This window comes from Lathamus discolor, chromosome Z (genome assembly GCF_037157495.1).
Source record: "Lathamus discolor isolate bLatDis1 chromosome Z, bLatDis1.hap1, whole genome shotgun sequence".
Taxonomy (NCBI): Eukaryota; Metazoa; Chordata; class Aves; order Psittaciformes; family Psittacidae; genus Lathamus; species Lathamus discolor.
Genome location: NC_088909.1, coordinates 111,969,732 through 111,990,314, shown reverse-complemented (window position 1 = coordinate 111,990,314; position 20,583 = coordinate 111,969,732). Strand labels below are relative to the sequence as shown.

The 20,583-nt window shown below is 47.3% G+C and overlaps 1 protein-coding gene and 1 long non-coding RNA gene across 13 annotated transcripts in view; one reads left to right on the top strand and one right to left on the bottom strand.

Moving 5' to 3' along the window:
• Window positions 1-1,902: 1,902 nt before the first annotated feature.
• On the top strand, window positions 1,903-20,283 carry LOC136005031 (uncharacterized). 2 transcript variants are annotated; one of them, XR_010608668.1, is made up of 4 exons: window positions 1,903-2,023; window positions 4,099-4,204; window positions 19,688-19,910; window positions 20,061-20,283. It is a non-coding gene; the product is annotated as an uncharacterized LOC136005031 (long non-coding RNA). The 2 variants fall into 2 exon arrangements; XR_010608667.1 differs by having other exon boundaries at window positions 19,688-20,283.
• Window positions 18,196-20,583, bottom strand: part of LOC136005027 (E3 ubiquitin-protein ligase NEDD4-like) — a 53,557-nt gene continuing 51,169 nt past the window's right edge. For 10 of the 11 annotated variants that reach the window (XM_065662133.1, XM_065662129.1, XM_065662130.1 and 7 more), the window contains one exon: window positions 18,196-19,535. In XM_065662133.1, the coding sequence (XP_065518205.1) occupies window positions 19,433-19,535 (103 nt within the window). In that variant the 3' untranslated portion in view covers window positions 18,196-19,432. The remainder of the gene's footprint in view (window positions 19,536-20,583) is intronic. The other variant, XR_010608666.1, reaches the window with a different exon arrangement.

The following is a 20,583-nucleotide window of genomic DNA, read 5'->3' as shown; positions in this document are numbered from 1 at the left end:
AAAAAGAGAAGGGAACTGGTTTGTTGAAATGTTACGAAAGGTGACACAAGGACAGATAGCGCAACGCACATTTCACATGCATCCCAGCACCAAATGCTTCCTTTGAAATCCATAGACATGAGCCCAAGTGAAATGATCTGACTTTGAAGCTCAGTCTGACTTAGAAGCTGGCAGAGGATTGAGTCCTGTGGCCTCCAAAGGCCCTAAATGGTGCCGTGGTTCCATTTTATGAGCATAGCTCCTGGTGACCAAGGTGTCACTATCCAGAGGGTGAAATTTCATCTGTATGAGAGTTCCCTCTGGTAGTTCTCCTACATAAAATGTGGAGGATACAAAGAATGGAACAGAAACCTGAGGAATGGAGCTGGTTCTGTGTGGAAAGAGTGAGAGCACAACTCCCAGACTGAGGGAATATTCACTTCCCACAGGGGCTATGTTAGGAAGCTTTTCATTACGATCAGGGAGAAGCTGTAATGGTTGTGAGCACTATAAATCACTGTGGAAGAGTAAAAGCCCCAGCCATGGGAGCCCTGATTCTGCCATCCTCTGGAACCCTGATATTTAACAGTTCTCCTTCCCAGGATTCCAGCCTCAGAACTGTTGCGCTAATGGCCATTCCCAAATGAGAGCTTGTATCCATGTGGCTTTACTCCAGCTCTATCTGTATTGAGCATAGAATCAATACTCTTGACCTGATTTGGTTTGGCTGTTTCATCTGTGGAAAAATCCTGTGTCAGCCTGCCATGATGGCTTCCTTGGATCCAGACTTCCAGACAGAGCTGGGGTGGAGGTTCAGGCTGCATGCTTTCACGGAGAGAACTGCCACATACTCAGCATTGTAACTGAATTCCTGCCTTTGCTGTGACCTGTTGATTTCAGTGAATCCATGCTGACTTACATCAGTTTAGGGCAATAACTATAGAGCTTTTAGAGGGAATTGCATTGGGAATTCAAATGGGCAGAGCTGGTGTTTATCTGTTTATCCCAGGTTACTGCAGTATTCAAGGGGCATCAAGCACTCAAGGAAGCATCTTTACCTTACCACTGCTAATACCACAATGTGATAGACAAAGGCGAGGCATATCTAGTGCCGGGCCAGTGTAGATCATGGAAGGGAGGATGCTGTGCCCCTTGTAAGTCAATGGCCAGCAGTTAAAGATTACCTGTTCTGGTCATTGTGGCTACTCGATAGTGAAAGATTAACTCAGAGCAGCACAAAGTAGAGCAAAGGTGTTTAACCTGGAAACCGTGATCCCTTCTGCTTGCTGCTGGGGCTCGGTAAACGGGATTGATTGGAGTTTCCCAATCGTGGAACTCGTTACATCAGATCCCGATCGTAACGGCTCGCCACGGGGCACATCCCGCACGCAGAGCCGGGGCTGAGGATCACGTGCAGACGGCGGGTGTCACGTCTGACTGGCAGCGTCCATCCATCGCAGTGCTGTTCCCCAGGGAAATAGCCGGGGGAGGATTGACGCGATCCTGATGTGCGCTACCAGCCCGACCCGACGTTCATGTACTCACTATGTGAGGCTGGGGCAGGGGATGGCAGCTCGCTGTGACACTGCATAGCGAGTTCTCTTGCTCTGCAGCCATTAAACGCGAGGGATCCGGTCAATGTGCCACAAGGTTCCACGATCAGAGAAATGTGAGGCAACGTCTGCCTCATCCATCGCTTCCCTCTGAACCCCCCAGGTGCTGACGCGCTGCGCACATGGGATACACAAGGTTTAAGCTTAGAATCGCAGCTAAAGACCGGTCATTTACGTTTGGAATCCAAATCCCAGTGGGATCGTTCTCCTCACAGTGGAGCACAGCTCGGCTCAGCAGCGGCCTGTGCCTCAGGGAGACGAGAAACCCCTCCCAGCATCCGCTGCCTCCTCCGCTCTATGGACTCCCTCTGCTCGCGGGCGCTCCTGGGCCGCACACTGCGGGGCTGCTCGCAGCACGGAGGGGTTTAGGCACCGCAGCCGGCGCCCCGAGCGCGAGCAGCACCGCGTGGAGGGCTTCGGTGCCGACGAGGGTGAGCAGCCTTAGCGATTTACAAGCCAAAACCCCGTTTCACTCCTCTCTAAGGGCTCGGTGAGACGTTAGCGGCCAGAAACTTTGCTTTAGCTTTTGTCTTTCCTTTCTTGTTCCTGCCACAAAAGTATCTGAGAAATGAAGCATGAATGTTGCTGTGCAACTTATTCTCCTATTACATGAAAGCTGTCAGCTGGTAAAGGTAGATTTCTCCTTCTTCCTCATCCTGCCCCAGTTTCTAGCTTAATTTGTGTCTGCCTTGCCTACCATCCCAGCTGAGAAAAGAGGGAGATACGCACAGCAAGAGGTTGCCTTAATGTTACAAAAGCAGGGAAGTTTTGTTAATATGGAGCACAGCAAGTACTAACAACATGCTGGGGTCCACAAAGGCTTTAGCTGCTGAGCAGTGTCGGAATTTGGGATTGTGAGTATTTGTCTTAAGTATCAAAACCAAGTGTAATGGTTTTAGACCTGCATTTTGCCACTACTTGGGGAAATGACAGTAATGTAGTGACAGGACAAGGGGTAACGGGTTCAAACTGAAACAGGGGAAGTTTAGATTGGATCTAAGGAGGAAATTCTTTCCTGTTAGGGTGGTGAGGCACTGGAATGGGTTGCCCAGGGGGGTTGTGAGTGCTCCATCCCTGGCGGTGTTCAAGGCCAGGTTGGATGAAGCCTCGTGTGGGATGGTTCAGTGTGAGGTGTCCCTGCCCATGGCAGGGGGGTTGGAACTGGATGATCTTGAGGTCCTTTCCAACCCGAACTGTTCTATGGTTCTATGATCCTATGGAACGCGGCTGCTGCCACCGCCGCCGCCATGCCCATCGCCAGGAAAGGCGGGGGCAGCAGCCCCACGGGCCTGTGGCAGCCGGGGGGCCACGGCGCTGCCCGAGCCAGGGGGCGCTACAGAACCTTCTGGAAGGGCGGGGCAGGCGCTGAGGCGGCTCTGCCTGAGGCGATGGCTGCCCCTCGTGGCGCGGCACCGGCGCCATGGCGGGGCCGTGTCCGTGCCCGTGCCTCGCCGCCTGGCCCCGGCACCCCGCAGCCATCATCCACGGCGGGGAGGAGCGGAGGGACCCCCGCGGGGTGCGGCGCGGGGCCGGTGAGCGCAGCACCGGAGCAGCGAGGGAGAGGGCTGAGGCGGACGCCATTAGGGGCAGGAGGAATGGGTGCTCGGTGCCTTCGGCTCCTCCGCCTCCCTCGTGCTGCAGGTAAAGCCTCTGGACTACGCAGCTAAAAAGGATCCAGCGTAGATTTTCACACACTTCTCACTGGGTTTGCTCTTTTGGTGAAGATGCAGGTGTGAAAAGGGGTTGAAAAGCGATGGGTTTCTAACGCCATGTTGGTCCTTCAAACCTTCCCTTCCTCTGCCGCTTTGACCTGGGAAAAGAGCTATGTGCTAACAGTGCATGAAGTAAAAGCCAAGGAACAGCCAGGAAAAGGATGGTTAAACGTGCCGTGGTAGGGTTTGTGCTGGGCTTTTCCTTCCTGTGTTCCTCTTCCCCATTAAACAGAGAAGTGTACCAGTAATAGCAATGGTCTGGGGACAAAGAGTGGTGACGAAAAGGCATCAGTGTTTTAGGTGACATTGCCGATGCTTTCCTTGCTAAACATCAACTTTACGCAGATAAAGCGTGTATTATTAGGCTAAATAACTGTTATTTAACCTAACAGTTTACTAACTCACCTACCACCCTATGCAGCATGACACTGGATTTCATGGGCTTTTCCAGCCCCGGATGCCGCAGCTCTGCTAAACTCCAGTTCTTTTCCCCAAATCCCCATTTCAAGACCTGAAGGATAATGAATCTGCTGTTTGTTTCTTTTCCTTGCCTGTCTCTATGGGTAGTGGGTGATCCCATGGGCAGAATGTGTCCTGGGGCAGGGTGTGGGCAGCACAGCTGGTCTGCATTAGCCTAGATTAATGCAGGTGCTGAGCATGAGGCATCCTCGAGTCTCTGTGTGTTAGAAGGGATTTCTGCAGCGTAAAGAGAAAGGATTGAAGCAGGGAGAAAATGGAGGAAGCAGCTCCTGCTAAAGCACTGGAGAGCTCTCAAGTATTCCTCTTTGTTCTAGTGCTGAAGAATGCTGTGGGGAGGATTCGGTGAGCAGGAGCTGGCTCTCAGCTGGACACCTCAACGGCTATTGTGTCTGTTAACTACGAGCAGCTCACACATTGCAGGTAACTTGCACATAGAAACAGCAGGTGGGTGAAACATGGATCCTGAGCTCAACATAACCTGGAGCAGTAGCAAGTCCTGGCCTAGCACTGGGAATTGCAGCATTAACATTGAAAGAAGAATTGTTAATTGAGGCTGCAGAAGCAGAGAAGGGAGTGCCCCAGGTGACTGGGCAAGCAGCAATCAATTAGGGCTTCATCAAGATCAGGTGTGAGGGGATCTTTCTAGAGTGTTCAGTCTGCCAAGTGATACCCATGTGGCTGGACCCTCAGAATAGCCTCTGTTAACCTGGAGAGGCACAGGGGACTGGATTTACTGGATAGCAACAGCTCCGGCTTTCTGGAAGCTGCTCTTCAGGACTGACTCAGCTGGAGTGAGTGAGCTGCAACTGACAAGTAAGTAGACTCCTAATCCTTGGTTGTAATGGGATGACTGAGTGCTCAGCAGTTAAAATAGGAGGTGGTGTTCCTCTGGCATGTATTAAACTTGATGTCCTTTATAGAGTGGGCATTGGTGGGAAATGAGCTGGATCAGCAGTAAATCACCAGAAATTTTGTGTCCCTCCAGTCTTTGTGTTGTCTTGAAGGTGTAGTTAATGGAACCAGAGGTGGCCTTGTGCCTTGGGCTCTGGGTGGCCTGAGCATGTGTGATGGTGCCTGGGTCCATGCTGCTGCTGGGGGGTTTGTGCTCTGGCTGGAGGGAGCTTTCTGGAGGAAAAGGACACAATTAAACGTGCTTTTTGAAGTCAGTTCTTGGATTGGTGGGTTTGCAGCCCACCGACTAAGCTGTGTGGCCCAGAACTCTCAGAGGTGTAATCCCAAAACCAGTGCTGATGGACTGGGCTAAGGCATTTATGTCCCAGCTGTTTAGAGAGTCTGAGCTTTGCTAAATATCTGTTTGATGCTTTTGTGAGCATCTGCACCATATGCATTGATAGAACTTAACTGTGTGTGGAAGAGGAATGTTGGCACTGGAGTCCCAGTAGCTGAGATAAAAGGTGAGGAGCTCCTCGCTTGAGGCCTCCTTGACTGGAGGCCTTCCTTTTGTGGAAGGGGTAGAGGGCAGCTACAGAATGCTAGACCTCATGCAGGCATTGAGGGATTGTCAGTCAGAACATGTTCTGGCGTGTTGTGGATCTGGGAGAGAGGCTGGATCTAGGTCAGTGCTGCTGAGGAGCTGCTGTGTTTTGAGGTGCAGCCCATGGCTGAGCATCGCTCTGGCTGAGGCAGAGCTCGTTTGTCACATGTGGTGAGGCACATTGAGGTCCTGAGGTCCATTGTGCTCTCCTGTGGTCCCAAGGGCTGGTTGCCCTGTCCAGCAGGCAATGGTGGATTGTGTGTGTGGAATTCTCTCTTGGTGCAGTGCCTTACGACTCTGCGGTTCTTTACATTGATATTTGAAGTGAGTACTCTCAGCAAAGCTTCAGGATATGCTTGTGCTGCTGTTTGAGATCAAAGAACATCCCATCCTCTACCTCACCATGAAATAGCTGCTGTGAAAGCAAAAACGTTCAATAATAGGGTTGTTCCTTGTGTGTGTTCATGTAATCCATAATAACATTGACACGTGGTTGTATTTGCAAAAGGAACTTGAGCTCAGTGTAAGAGGGAGGAGCTGCTCATCCTGCTGCTGGATGGGGAAGTGACTGCATGCAGGAGCTCTTTAAGGAATCCCTGAGTTCTTTCTAAGCTGTTAAGAGTCAGATACCAATGATAGGAATTAGCTGCCTGTGTAACCATATACCAGTTCAGCTCACCTATTGCCACTGGTTTTCCAGGTTAGACAATGTTGTAGAATTCAGTTACAAGAATGAATTTGAGGCTTTCTTTTTTTCTGTGCTTCATTTCTTAATATTGCATTGGTATTAGTGCCTGAAAAAGGAAGTAGTTGCTGGTGAAACCTATTTTCTTTCTGCATTTTTAAATGGAGAAATGAAAATCCACATGAGCTTTTTAAAGGAGAAAACAACCCCAAGGTGGGGAGGGAAATGCTGTTTGCTTTGTGACAAATGCTTGCTTTAATATCTGTTACCTGAAAACAGGTTTATTGGGAGACACTGAGATATTTCAGTGCTTTTGGAGCAAGGTACCTTCTGTATCAGTCTCTAATGGTCCCTATGGGGGTTTATAGCCACTGAATAGCCCCATAATGCATCAGGACACCCTGCATTGCTGAATCACTGATAGCATCTCAGAATACAAAGCATGTATCTAATCTCTGCACCTTTAGAGCATGTGTTTAGCCTCAGAGGAGGCAGCTTCAGCTGAAAGAGTCTGGATTTTATGGAGGTTTAATTTTAAAGGCTAAAGCTCTGTACTGGCACTAAAGAAAAATGACACTTTCCGACCTCTTGTATTGGCAATCAATTACATTCTTGGTTTAGTGATGTCTTCATTTAAAGATCAAGTAAAAATCTGTCATTTTCTTGTCCAAATAACAACTCTTTATGTAATGTGCAGTCATTTCAGCAGGGTTTGCTTTCAAGGTTCATTCAGATCATTCTCTGCTTAGCAAGTTACAAGTCAGTTATGCTTACAGGATAAATGCTGTATGAAATGAAACATAGAACTCACCTGCTGTTCCTAGAGCACTCCTGAAACCTTGGGTTTCTTCTGAGGCAGTTTATTGTGACTGGAGAACTCAAAGCACCACATACACAGACCCTTCTCCCCAGTGGAAAGAGGGTTATTTCCTCCAGGTATGAGCTGATGGTTTCCACCTCAGCTGCCTGAGTGGTGTGTGGTGGGACTGGCACTGTGCAAAGGTGGCACTTGTGCTCTGTGTGTTAAAGATTACTCGAGCACCAGCCTGCTCTTAGATCTGAGCAGTGCTGCTTCTCTAGCACTTAGCCTGGACTATGTTTGCCCTGGGAGAGATAGGGCTTCATTTCTCAGGATGCCATTCATTGTGGTTTCAACCCCCATGCACAGGTTTGGGCACTGGGAGCCTGTTCTCCTGTTGGGGGCTGTGGGGCTTTACAAGCCCCCGAGATATGCAGAGAGGAACATAGGTTCAAATGTTGTGAAATAGCCTTCTGGTGGGGAAATGCACATGTGTTCTCAGTGACGGAGTGAGGTGTTGTATTCTCAGGGCTTGCTGCTGCTCACAGCTATTTCACATACATGAACTTGAGCATGTTAAATATTAATCCTTCTTATCAGCTCTCTGTAAGCAGTGAGCTCTGCTTTAACTTCAGGTAAATGAACAAACCCTCTGGGGTGATTTGTTGGTCTCTCCTCCCAAGTAACAAGTGATAGGACAAGAGGAGATGGCCTCAGGTTGCACCAGAGGAGGTTTAGAGTGGATATTAGGAACAACTTATTAACCAAAAAGGTTGTCAAGCTCTGGAACAGGCTGCCCAGGGCAGTGCTGGAGTGACCATCCTGGGGTGTATCTAAAAGACACAGATGCAGCACATAGGGATGTGGACTTGGCAGTGGGAGTTGTGATGGTTGGTGGCTGTCTTGGCCACACTGGGCATGAAGTGGTGAAGTTTAAATGTGTTGATGGCTGCTGCCCCGGTTGCAGGAGAGCAAACACCAGGGAGCTGGGGAGCAGTGTCCCTGAGAAACTGCTTGTGAAGGCTCTGAGGTCCATGAGTGTTGCTTGGGTTTTAAGAACCAGCTTTTTAAAGCACCTTAAGAGCAGGTGATTCTTGTCCTTCCCAGGGCTTCCAAACCTGTACAGTTCCAAGCTGGGGAGGGGGGGGGTGTGGAATGTGCTGGTCTGTCCAAGGCTTTTTTCTCAAGTCCCTCCTCACTGCTTTAGTTTACAGTGGTTCATTGAGGGTAACAGGTAGTGCAGGAGGGTTCGTAAATTGGAACAGTGAAGTGCCAGGGGCTCTGAGGGGTTAACCAGAGACTGTCCTCATGCAGCTGAGATGGGATTTGGCCATGTAACCACAGAGCACATGGAGCGTGATCCCAGCTTTCAGATACTGTACTGGGAGCATGAGAGCAGGAGGGAACTGAGCACAGACCATTGCGAAGTGTTCATTGAGGTTCTCTGCTCCAGCACCTATTCAAGTGGTAGTTATTGGAGTAAGTGTGATAACTACAAAGGAGTTGGAATGCTTCTGTATGGAAAATAACAGGCATCCCAAATCCGAAGGATGCTGTGGCATTCAGAGAAGAGAACCTGCTTGATACGAGCTTTTGCATTTGCAAGAGATCTAGTGGGTTCTTAAAGCACTGGGGTGATGAAAGATGGGGTGGAAGGGGAGGTCTTCATATAACCAAGTATCAAGCTATAGGAGAAGCAATAGAATGGAGTCAGTTTGTCCCCAGGAGTTTCTCAAGGATCTATAGTTGCATTTCCAATGTATTTAGGCTGTCATTCCCATTTGCATTGTGAAAGGTTTTGCTGAACCCCCGTTTTGAGTTCTTGGGGGGTGGTGGTGTATGTGTCGCCTCCTGCCCCCCTCCTGCTCTGCCAGCAGGAGCCAGCAGCCATGAGCAAACAGGATGCCTGTAGGTGACCCCCTGAAGTGACTGCTGGGTCATTGGACTCCTGGCCTTCAGCATGCGGGCAGGTGTGCTCAAACAAAGCCATTTAAACACATGCCAGGGCACAGATAAAGTGTGGTAAGGATATATGTGTGTGTATATACATCAGTCTTGGAGCAAAAAGGAAAACTGGGAAGAAAAAGGCGTATTTCATGAGTACAACAAGCAAACCCAATGACAATCCTTTCTGCAGACTGACTTCAAGTTGAGACAGTCAAATAAGCCTCAGTTCTCTCTGTCAGGTGCCATTCATGTTCTGTTGTTGGATATTGTTGAGTTTGTGCTCTGGACTTCCTAGGAAACCCTTACTTGTGCATGCTGTAAACATTGAAAAGCCTCTGACTTTCCTGAAGGTCATGTTTGTTTCCATGTTGTTCCATATGAAATGCAAGAAACTGTCACTTCCTGAACTGTGGTGAATAGTTCGTAATGTCCTCAAAGTGCCTTGAATCGCTTGCACCCATTCTTCTTACTGTGAGTTCAGATACTGGTGACAGGCTTGGGTTTGATAGCTACTTGTCCTCTGACAAAGGAGCAGGAGTAAGGGAATGTGGTGTTTCAGGCTTTGTGAACAAGAGCTGAAGGAGCCTGGGAGTGGATGTAGCACAGAGGCTTCATCCCTTTCTTCCCTTATTTTTCTTGTAGAGCCACATGAAAGCAGTGCAAGGTGATGCTAGAGTTGTTTATTGTAAAACTATCCTTACGTATTGGGTGTGTAGCACCAGACTGTAATCAAGGGCTTGATGTGCTCATGAAGGCAGCAGAGATTTGGGAACTGGCTCTGATCTGAGATTCCTGGATCCTGCACTCAAGGCTGAAGCAAGCAGACACAAAGGCAGCTGTTAAGTATTCAGAGGGGAAGGGGAGTCCTTGGAAGCTGGAGGCTTTTATCATTTGGCTTTAAGTTAGAGATGAAGCAAGATCTTGCTTCCAGGAGTCCACAGTGGGGAAGATGCAAGTTCTGATCCAAACCTCTAGTTTAGAAGAGCTGATACTGACTCTCCTTAGTGTTTGTCCCTATGCTTAATCCCTGATTAATTTGTCCCTATGCTTAATCCCTGATTAATTTGTGTTCTAAAAGCTGTAAGAGGTTTTCTTAGCAAAGAGTACCTCAGCATCTCCATTACTGTGAGAATTCAGAGTCCAAAAACATAAAGACGTCTGCATTTTGGTTGCATTTGGAGTTGTTACCACTTCTTCCCTATGCTGGTGTGCTGCCAAGCTATAGTTGTTAACAGCACATCAACACAGAGCTTTTGCCCTTGTTCTGGTCCATATTCTTCTGGCACAGTGTCACTGCCCCCATTTAGGCCAGGAGAGCACTTGTCAGTGTGGCTCGTTGCTGAGGAGCACTTTGGTTTGGCTTGGGCTGCTTCTTGTAATGGGATTAATGGGATGTCTGCCTTGGGGGTGCTGGGGTCAGCACTGTTGTGACAAGTAAAAGAAACGAGCACCAGGGAGGTGTTTCTTGCCTCACTCTCAAGTAACAAAGCCCTTATACAAGGGGAGGAAAGAGAATTCATAATCTGGACTGGATGCTCCTTTTTATCTTTAAAAGCCTGGGGCACAATTGGGAAACACTGAGTCCAAGAGCTGCATGTTGTAACAGGCATTGAGATAACATGTAATCACATTCCTATTGACATTGCTATTAAATAGAAACTGAACCATCTGGGTGCTGGATAAGGACACAGAACTGATTAAAACTTGACACTTTTCTTACAAGCTGTTGTTCATGGAGCACTGGAAGTGACTGGCTGGTAGGGAAAATGTTGTCAGTTGTGGGGACAAGAACCACCCCCCCAATCCCCTGAAATCCAGAGGGAGGGAATTCCTAGACTAGCACAAAATATTTACCTCTGGTTGCTTCCAAGTGTGCTTTTGGTTTTGTTCTGTGTAAAGAAGCCCTTAAAGCTGAAGCTGTGCAGCAGCAAACCAGAGTCCTCAGAGGTGCAGCAAAGCCTGTCTGCTGCATGTGACTCGTATTTGCCAAGCGTCGACCTCGTGTCCATCTCTGTTACCCTTTAACTTCAGGCCAAGGGGCAAAGTTTGCTTTTGTTTAAGAACTGATTTCATGGCGGTTGTGTCCTCTGGCTACTCCAGGAGTGGCAGCTCTATGAAATAGAAACTGAGGTGACCGGTTTTCCAGCGTAGAGATGCGCCCACAAGCATACAGTGTGCACTGAGCCTGAAAAGGTGACAGAATGCAGCTAATAATGAGTCAGAATTAGCAGAACAAGCAGAAGCCTTACCTTTGTCCCACTGTTCCTGCACATATGCAGCAAAAATGATGCTATGCTTGTCCTGATATTACAGGCCCTCATAAAAAGTCTCTCACCTTCTTTCCCACAAGCTTCCTTTAAGGTCTCTCTGGAGCCTTCTCTTCTCCAGACTGAACCAGCCCAGCTCTCTTAGCCTGGCTCCAGAGCAGAGCTGCTCCAGCCCTTGCAGCAGCTCTGTGGCCTCTTCTTGATGTGCTCCAGCAGCTCCATGTCCCTCTTGTACTGGGGACCCCAGAGTTGGATGCAGGATTTGTGTGTGTGTGGGGGGTGTCTCACCAGAGCAGAGCATAGGAGGAGAATCCCCTCCTTTGACCAAAGGGTAATTGTAGTTTGACCATCTAAAAGCTAGGCAAAGATTACATTGCAGAGTTAACCTGATTGCTCTCCCTGTTGATATATATAATTCCATATTTTATATTCCCAGAGTCCTGTTTCTGACACCTGACTCAGAAACCAGGCTCCCTTGGCTTCAACAACTGACTGAACCACCAGCACCCATCATCCAAGACTTCAGCTTCCCAGGTGGTCAGACCTGCAAACCCACCACATGTCCAACTCCTGCTGAAGTGAAGGCCTTAGTAAGAGCTAGTTGTACATCACTGAGAGCGCATTGTCAGAGAGGGAAGAGCACTGAAGTTTAAAGCCAAAACCTCATCTTATTAAGGTTGAGATATGACAGAAAATAGATCCAGAGCAGTGTATTTGTCATGACTGTATCTTGAGTTTATGTTGTATTGCACTTCAGTCTGTCAAGGTAATGAAACACCCACAGCAAATGGCAGAAAGGAAATTGAGGGGAAAAAGGCAGATGCATTTGAGCAAGAAGAAATTGAATTTGAACAGGGCTCTCGATCAAAAGCTGGGCAAATAATCAATGGAATCATGAAGAGATGATTTATCTTTGGGATCCTTGTGTTGGAGATGCTGGAAACAGGAGCAGTTCCTGTTGGGTTGCCATAGCAAACCCCCGGTGCCTTTCTCCTGATGGTATTATGTAGAAATGTCAGTGACTGGGGTTTATGTGGAGTCAACCCTGGAATGAAAGGAAAGCAGGAAATTCAGCTTCCCATTCAGCTGGATTTAAAGTACTCAAGATTGCTGAAGCAAAGGGGTTGGGCAGGTTTTTAAAGTCATTTCAGCCTTTTGTGATGGCCAGTAGGTTTTTGGTGCCCAAATACTCATAAAGTATAGTTAGAACTGTAATTCTCATGTGCACAATTGCTCTGCTGTATTGTTCCGAAATAATGTCCTAAAATATGTCATAGATTTGGTGTCATTGGCATCTACTAGCTGGAAGGTCTGTCTGTTCTGGCATTGTGTGAAGTGGATGAAGTACAGTCAAAAGCAGGGCACAAAGAGGGAATGTTCCAGTGTCAGTGGGTGCATGATCCTGGCTTGGGCACTCCTGTGTTCTTTCTAGTTAATTTTTTTTCCCTAGCTACAGCCTGGAGGCTGTTTTGCCCCAGAATTCCAACCACAATTTCCCATGGCACCAGAAACTATTTGTTTTTAACTCTATATAAATTGTATGGCTATTTATGTGCAACAAAACAGAAGCCATCACTCTGTACAGGTCCCTGCGCTGCACATCATTTGGGTTTTCAAGTGCATTTGCTGTAAGCACTACTGTTTGCCTCCCCTTAAGCTGTTTTGGCAACATCTGCAGATCAGGTACTTGTCCAACTGGACCTTCAGTTGGGATGGTTGTTGTCAGTAATGACAGTCAGGAAAGGAATCCATTGTGATAGTGTAGGACTTTTCCCTTGTCAGGATATGAAGCAACCAGGTTCCAGGGCTGGAATTAGAAATGGAATAACTATTCATTAGTTACTGCAGCGTCTCCTGTGGGTGGCTATGGAGTAGTGTGGATGTGTAGGTATTGATCCGGGATTTGAACATGCTGGTATGGGGGTTGGTTGCTTGTTTCTCAAGGGCAACAAAACCTTACTAGCCACATGCAAATGGCACACAGTAAGGTTGTGTATGTCGAGGTGGGTTTTGATTTCAGTCTTTTGTTGTAAAGAGAGCTGGTTAATCTGGTGTTTCAGCATCACCCAGAACTTGTCCCTTTATAGCACAAAGATGTTTGCTCGTGTCCATCAGCAACACAGCTGAGTTACTCCAGCACAACAGTAGCTGCTAGAGTCAACTAATCAGAGTCATTTAGGGGGTTGGTGTCTGTAAGAAGCCATGCGGCAGCATTAGTGAACTCTAGTAACTTGATTAATAGCAGGTATTCCCATCTATTGGTAAGCTGAATAGGATTTTGAATGGTGTTTCTGGGTCATAGCAAGAGATTCCTTTATTCTTAGTTGCCTTGGCAGCCCTTGCTCCTCTTCCAGTTCCTGGGCTCCTGGACACTTGCTGAAGCAGAGGGTGGTGGGGTATGTGTGATATTGTGCTTTCTTCTTCCTTTCTTCCTCAGCACATTGCAGCTGAAGGTATTGTGGTGGGTTATTCCCTCCCTTGGAGCTGCTCTGGGATCTTTGGAATTCCCATCAGGCCTTGGCCTTGGTGTAATGAGTTGGGTGGTGAGGCATGCCTTGACACTTGATGGCTAAGGAGGAAGGTGACAGTGGGAATAATCAGTCATCCCCTGACAGGCTGGGAACGTCCCTCACCTTGGTCATAGCCTGAGTGGAATTGTTACTGGCATTTGGAAAATTCCAGGGGTACTTTGAGCTCTCTGGGTTGCAGAGGGCTGCCACCAGCATCTCCCTCTGAGTGCGATGTCCCTGTCCTGGTTTTTGCTGGGATACAGCTGGCTTTCTTCCTAGTAGCTGGTAGACAGTTGTGTGCTGGCTTTAGTCTGAGAACAGCATTGAGAACAGGCTGATGTTAGTTTTTGCTGAGCAGTACTAACCCTAATTGAGGACTTCCCAGTTTCCCATCCTCTTCCAGTGAGGAGGGACACCAGGAGCCAGGAGATACAACCTGAACCAGACCAAGGGATATTCCAGACTGGAAAAGGTAGTGTCAGGAGGGGCTGATTGCTGCTGGAGGTACACGGGCTGGGCATTAGTCAGTGGGTGCTGAGCAGTTGCACTGGTCATCACTTAGTTTATTTTTGGGGGTGGGATTTATTCCTTCCTCTCCTTTTCTCTCCTATTATTATTGTTGCATTATTATTATTATATTTTAATTATTAAACTGTTCTTAACCCACTTTTTCCCCCTTTTTTCTGATTTTCCTCACCATCCCACTGGGAAGAGGGCAGGGGGCAAGTGGCTGTGCAGTACTCAGCTTAAACCAGCACAGCCTCTCAGAGCTTGTGATGTCCCAAGTTTGGGAAGTTTGGAAGCTCAAACTGAAAGCTGCTGCTGGGGCCTGGCTGAACACTCCTCAACCCTCATCTGCTGAGACATGCTGAGGTGTCTGAAGTGAGCATTCCACTGAATTCAGGGGATTTTACTAGGTATGTCTTTATACATACATCCTAGTGTCTGTGTGTGATTTCGATACTGTGCAGCAAGAGTAGCAGGGATGTTGTCACCTCACATCTGTAACTAAGTCACTGTTGTGACTACAGTAAATCCAGATGATTAATTTAACATTCACAGACTGCTACTACACCTTGTGATCCACATTGAACTGCGGAGTGCTGCTAGGCCAAAAGCTGTGCAAAATCCCACCTCTGAACTGGTGCTTCTACAACATCATGTTAAAATCACCTTTTACTGGTATCTTATACCTCTGTAACCCTTTAGACATAAATCATTGACCAAGTCTGAGACTAGGACTAGATCCAGCCTCACCTGGGCTCCACCAGGAGTTGAGAGCAGGGAGGGGTCTAGTCTGAAGCTTTGACTCAAAGGAAGGGTCTCCCTTTCCCTTTTGCTTCTTCAGTCTCTTTCTAAATCAATTCTAACTCTTTTCCTTGGTATGCTTCACCCGTGCACTCAGTACCAGAGTGAAACATTGAACTTTAAAGTCACACTTTTATACATTCATATTAAAACTACTTTTGCTGCTACTTTTGGTGAATCCTTGGTCCTAAACTACTTCTTTGCCAGGTAACTTGCTGTGTATTTGTGCAAGTCACATCAGTCCTGTGTTCAGGCTGTCCTTGGTTTGAAGTTTAGAAGCCAGGATATGATTTATTAATGTATTGATCCTATGGTTAAGGCTAACAGATCATGTGTTCCATCTGCAACTCTCTTAAGCCCTGATATTAGCTGAAGAGGAGCCTGCTGTATTCATGAAGTGAGCTGTTTTATCGAAAGTGACTTATGGTGTGGTTTGTCTGGTTTTGGTTAGGTTTGGGGAGTTTTGTGGGGGTTTTGTCACTATTTTTTGTTTGTGGTTTTAAGTTAGGCATTCACAGTGCATAACAGAAAAGCAACGTTAGTTTCACTGCTGTTACTAAGAAGTTGTACATAGTGTAACAGCATTGAGATTGTATCACTGAGGATGAAAACAGCTTTACTATAATGCATTGACTTGTATGGTTAAACTGAAACTTGGATCTGTAGCAGCAAAAGGTGTATTTAGTTTGTGGTCTGAATGTTATTGTGGGCTGCAGAGAACCCTGCTGTGACAGAAAACACGCAAGAAAAAGGATGGACAATTCACATAGCTTTCAGGAATGGCTTAAACAGGAGAAGGTGCTGCTGTGTGGTCACTGTGGGGCTGGGGAACTTGAGAAAGCCTTTCGTGGGAGCCTGTTTGAGTATTGCACTGAAATGATGGTGGAACAGGGGTGATGCCAGTGGGAAGCTGGGAGAGATGTGGGGTTTGTGTTCTACCTGCTCATAGCTTCTTGGGGAACACTGCATAGCCGCTAACGTCTCTTTAATTGTGCTAATTCTGGTGGAAAAGAGCTACCTTGAATATGAAGGTGGCTGTGCACAATGACCCTTGTGAACGTCACGTTCTTATGTGGCTGGAAAGGTCATAGGTGTTATTGTGCCCTGAGGATCACGGGGAAGAATTTGGGAGCCACTTGACAGAAGGTGAGCATGTGGAGGGTGTGCTTAACTATATAACAATGAATGTAGTGCATGTGCGATAGACCAGGGGCTCCTCAGCCACATCCAGCTGTGACCTTCAGGCACTTGCTGTTTTAGCAAAGCCAAAGAAATAGAGTTTAAGTATAAAATGCTGTGGCTTCCATAGTTCTTTATTAAGTATTTGATGAAGTTCATAATTTCATTACAAGTTGGTTTTATTACACTGAGTTTTTGCTGTCAGGAACCCAAACTGCAGCTTCTTTCATTGCTCCTTAGAAAAAAAGTGGAGGATTTTTTCTATAAATCCATTCCCCAGAGTGTATCAAGTCTGAGCAGTGGCCTGAAGTCTGAAACTGCAGCAGGGATGCTGTTGTGTGTGGGTGCAGGCTGGAGTTTACAGCTACACATTAACAACACTGAGGAAACCAGCAAAGTCCCTGTGGAAATAGGCCAGGAAAGGCTAAGAGCCCGACATGGAAGTGTGGAGCAGTGTGGGCAGACAAGGTGTTAGCAGTGAGTGCTGATGGACACGTGCCTAAGTGTGGTCTGCACTGATGGTCCCTGGTGGGCGTGAGGTGCACTGTGATAGTGACAGGTATGTGACAGTCACATGCTTGGATTCTGGGTCTAGAAGCTTCCCATGTGTTTCACATATGTGTTATTCTTAGTGTAACATCACAGCAGATGGGTGAAGGTTGGTTGGTTTCTTCTTGTTGTAATGCTGCATAGAAAAGGGAAAGCTTTCATTGGAAAGGTGAGGAAATGAATGTGCACCTTAAGAAGTCCAATCTGGTATTGTACCTGTATTCTACTACACATACTGGTAACCATATGGGTATGGGCACTTGTAGGACTGTTAACACAGGCACAGGGCTGAGATATGAATCCCACCAGAGTGTGTGCAGCTTTGTGGTTTGGATATTTTAAGTAAATGACATTTAGTTCCCAGAAAGATGCCTTCAAATGTAGATTTCAGGTGGAAAGGCTGGAATTCAGGTTAAATATGTTAAATAAGGAGCAAAAATCCTCTGAGCTGCCCCTTTGCACGAGCAGGCTCTGTGTGTAGTCTCATATGGTTTAGTGCAAACTGAAGGGCACTTCCTGGGTTGTGTCACAGCACAGAGGACCCCAGCTCTGGCTGGTGAAAAGGGGTTTAGCCATTGATGCAGGCACCAGGAATGGAATCCGAGTTGTGAGATATACTGTGTCAGTAGGGGCTTGTGTCCCTGTAAGGACAGTGACAGCTGGGCTTCTGATAGCCACAAATCCAGCTTTACACAGGAATGGGGCTGGGCTGAGCAGTTCCCCTCAGCTTATCCCACAGGTGGTCTTGTGAACACCACATCTGGTTTACTGCTGGACACCACTGCAAAGGCAGCTGTAGCACATCTGTACAGGTGAGCCCAAAGCTGCCACTTCAGTGGCACGCCTTAGAAGTCAAGGGCTCCTTCACTTTAATATTAACCTTGGTATCTTATTATCAAGCTGCTTCCTAAGAATTAAACCCCTTCTCTCCAATAAAGCACAGCAGTCCAACTGCACATTATCTATGGTCCATGGGGTGGACTTTGTCTCACTGTTCTGGTACCTGGGAAATGATTTTGGGGTGTTAAGTTTGTGAGGGGAGTGGCTCATAAAGATGTTTTATTTTCTTTAAAATACGAACAGTAACAATTTCCCTTCCAGTCTGATGTTGTTGTGTAGTTCAGACAGCTGGAAGGGCTCTGATGTATGGAAGTGTTAGTAAACCCGTAATGAAGGGTCACAACCTTGAGCCATACATGAGATTACGTTTCAGTTCACAGCCAAGAGTTCATAAGGTTCCAGCTGGTGGCACTGGACAGGAAGGGAACCTCCAACCACCCCAAAATCCCATGTACCTATTTGGATAGTCTCATTTTTCATGTAAAAGGTCACAAAGCAATGGCAGGAAATGTTTAATAGGAAATTAATGTTAACCTGTGTTCAAATAACATGATCTATCAGCTCTTTGAACATGTGAGCACACATGTGTGCTGACTGTCACAGCATGAAGGTTTCTTTCCAGTTCTCAGCCAGGGGCTGTACTGCAGCAGTGCAGGGGATGGTGAGGACAGGGCTCAGGGTTGGTGGCAGTGTGGTGACATCGTGTCTGACAGGTGCTGTCCTTCACAGGCAGTTACAGGTTCCTTGGGTAAACCCCTGTGTGCAGGTAAGCGAGGGCAAAGCTCAGGCCTGCCCTTGCAGCGCAGCAACCACTGAACTTGAGCGCATCAAGTAGGAATTGTCACTTTTAATCCGTCACAAAAGAGATGCAACTCAGACAGTATCGTTCAGGCATGCAACATGGCAGAGGTAACAAAATGGAGAGAGAGAGCAGAGTATAGGAAATAAATCTCTGTGATTAAGTAAAAAAGAAATCACAAAACCATGTCTGCAGGCTCAGCTCTACAGCTGGGGTTTCCTTTATACAGCAGCAGCAGCAGCCAAGTTCACAAGTGATAGATATTGCACCAGAGAGACATGTGCAGTGAGGAACAGAATCACATTAATGCGCTGATAAAACCGGATATGACTTTCCATGGGTTACATAAAGTGCCTTTAGAGTCGGTGCAGTTCCAAACAAACCCAGCCCCGGTGGTGGTTAGCTGTTGGGAGCAAACACGTACAGAGCTGAGCCAGACAGGCTGGTTCTCCATAGTGCCAAATCCCACGGTGCCAGGATCCATCCAATGCCGCCAAAGAGGGAAGGGGGAGATACAAAACCACTGTACAAAGGTAAGGCCAGGGTTCAGCACGTGAAACGTTCGACGCCAACCCTACCCCACATAGTAGTTATAGTACATGTAAGTATTACCAGTGGTGCAGCAGTTTGGTTACTGGACATGAGATTTGGCATGCTATGGGGTGTGTGGTGCTCCCCTGCCTGGAACCAGGCCCGTATTTATACACAACGCAATGTCCAGTCCGTGCTTCTGGAGCCAGGAAAACACTGCTGTGCTCAGTGAGGAGTTCCTCTCGCCACGCAGCCACGTCGAGGAGCTTCCCAGCCTCTTCCTACCTCCTTCATGGTTGGAGAACACGAGGCTCAAAGTGTGCTTTGAGAGAATGCCACTGGCCTCCAGTCTGGTACGAAATTAAGAAAAATGCTCAGTTGTCCAAGTAGATGATATTTAATTGTAAGGAAATAAAATCTGAAACTGGCTAAATCAATGGAAAAGTAAACATGAGCTGGAATACTATACCTGGAAAAGGATTAATCCCATTCATTGCCATTAGAAATTATGTAAAATATTTATTAAGGGCTTTGCCTACAGAGGCACAACATAAATAGAGCAAGTCCTGCTGGACCGGCCTCAGTCCATGGCACGGGGCCGGCACCCCCAGGGCACAGTTCAACTCCTGGAGTGGGACCCCGTGGGGTTTGCTCCGTGAGGCAGCGCCGGGCACGGCTGTGCCAGAGTCACCACGGGCCCTCGGGCCAAGCAGAGTGAGTGCAGGGAGAGGTGGGACAGCTAATCCACTCCTTCAAAGCCTTGCGCGTTCTCCACCGCCATCAGGAGCTTCTCCCGCAGGTCTTCAAAGGATTCATAGAGAGGTAAATCGAGGCGATTAAAGCTGGGGGGGAGAAGGGGAAGAATCACTCAGGAATCCATGGAGAACTGCACATCGTGGTAAAGAACTAGGAAAGGTCACAGAGAGCATCTCAGTGTCCTAATGGTGGCATCTCCACCGTGTCCTTCACGCACCTAACATTTGTGTTCTTGCAGGTACCCCCGAGACCAGACCTGCATCGTGCCTGCTGCTTTCCAGAGCTGGACATGGCAATTCCTGAGGAAAGGAACCACCTGATGGAAAACATTTCCTCCTTGCTAAAAGGTGGTTTCCTAAGACTCAGAAAGATGCTCTGAATTTACAGGCCACATTCTCTAACCTCAGGAGAAAAGAACCATCCAAAAGGAGGTCTTGAAAAGGTCCTGTAGGATCTAACAGGTAACTGAGGAGTAAATGGATGAGTTGGCTTTGGAATGTGGCAGGTTCTGTTTGCTTTTAAATAAAACTTATTATTCTCTGGCCTAATGATGCTCAGGGCAGGACCACCATTCCAATGCTCATGTGCTAAAAGCTGGTTTTCCTCCACAGCACTAGTTAATAAGTTACTCTGCTGCACATTAACAACATGGATTTAAGGTAAGACAAGGCTGGTATTGAATGCTTTAACCACTTGCAAACTCTCTATATTAGGATTAAATGAGGACAGTTCATATCCTCTCAATTTTTAGTGAGCTGTCCCAGGATTTAGGGCCTTTACATAGCACAGCTTCCTCATAAAGCCTGGAACAGAGCTGATGTTTTCACATTCATATTACACCAACTAAACTATAAAATGCAGCTCCTTTTGCTGGTTTTGCCAATCCCAGGAACCACGCAACAGCTGTAAAATAAAGCCTGTTCTAGCTAACACCCATTTTAACACACAGCAGAACTGTTCAGGTGTAAGGACTTTCAGTTGTGACTTTTTAATAGCAGTAAAAAGTCCTTATCTGAAGAGCCTACACCTACACTTCCTTTATGGACTTGGCCTTTCATGTGTCCATGTCTTTGCCTTTTAAATACAGCCATGGACACACACACATAGAGTCACACGTGTGTGTAGGTTTCGGAA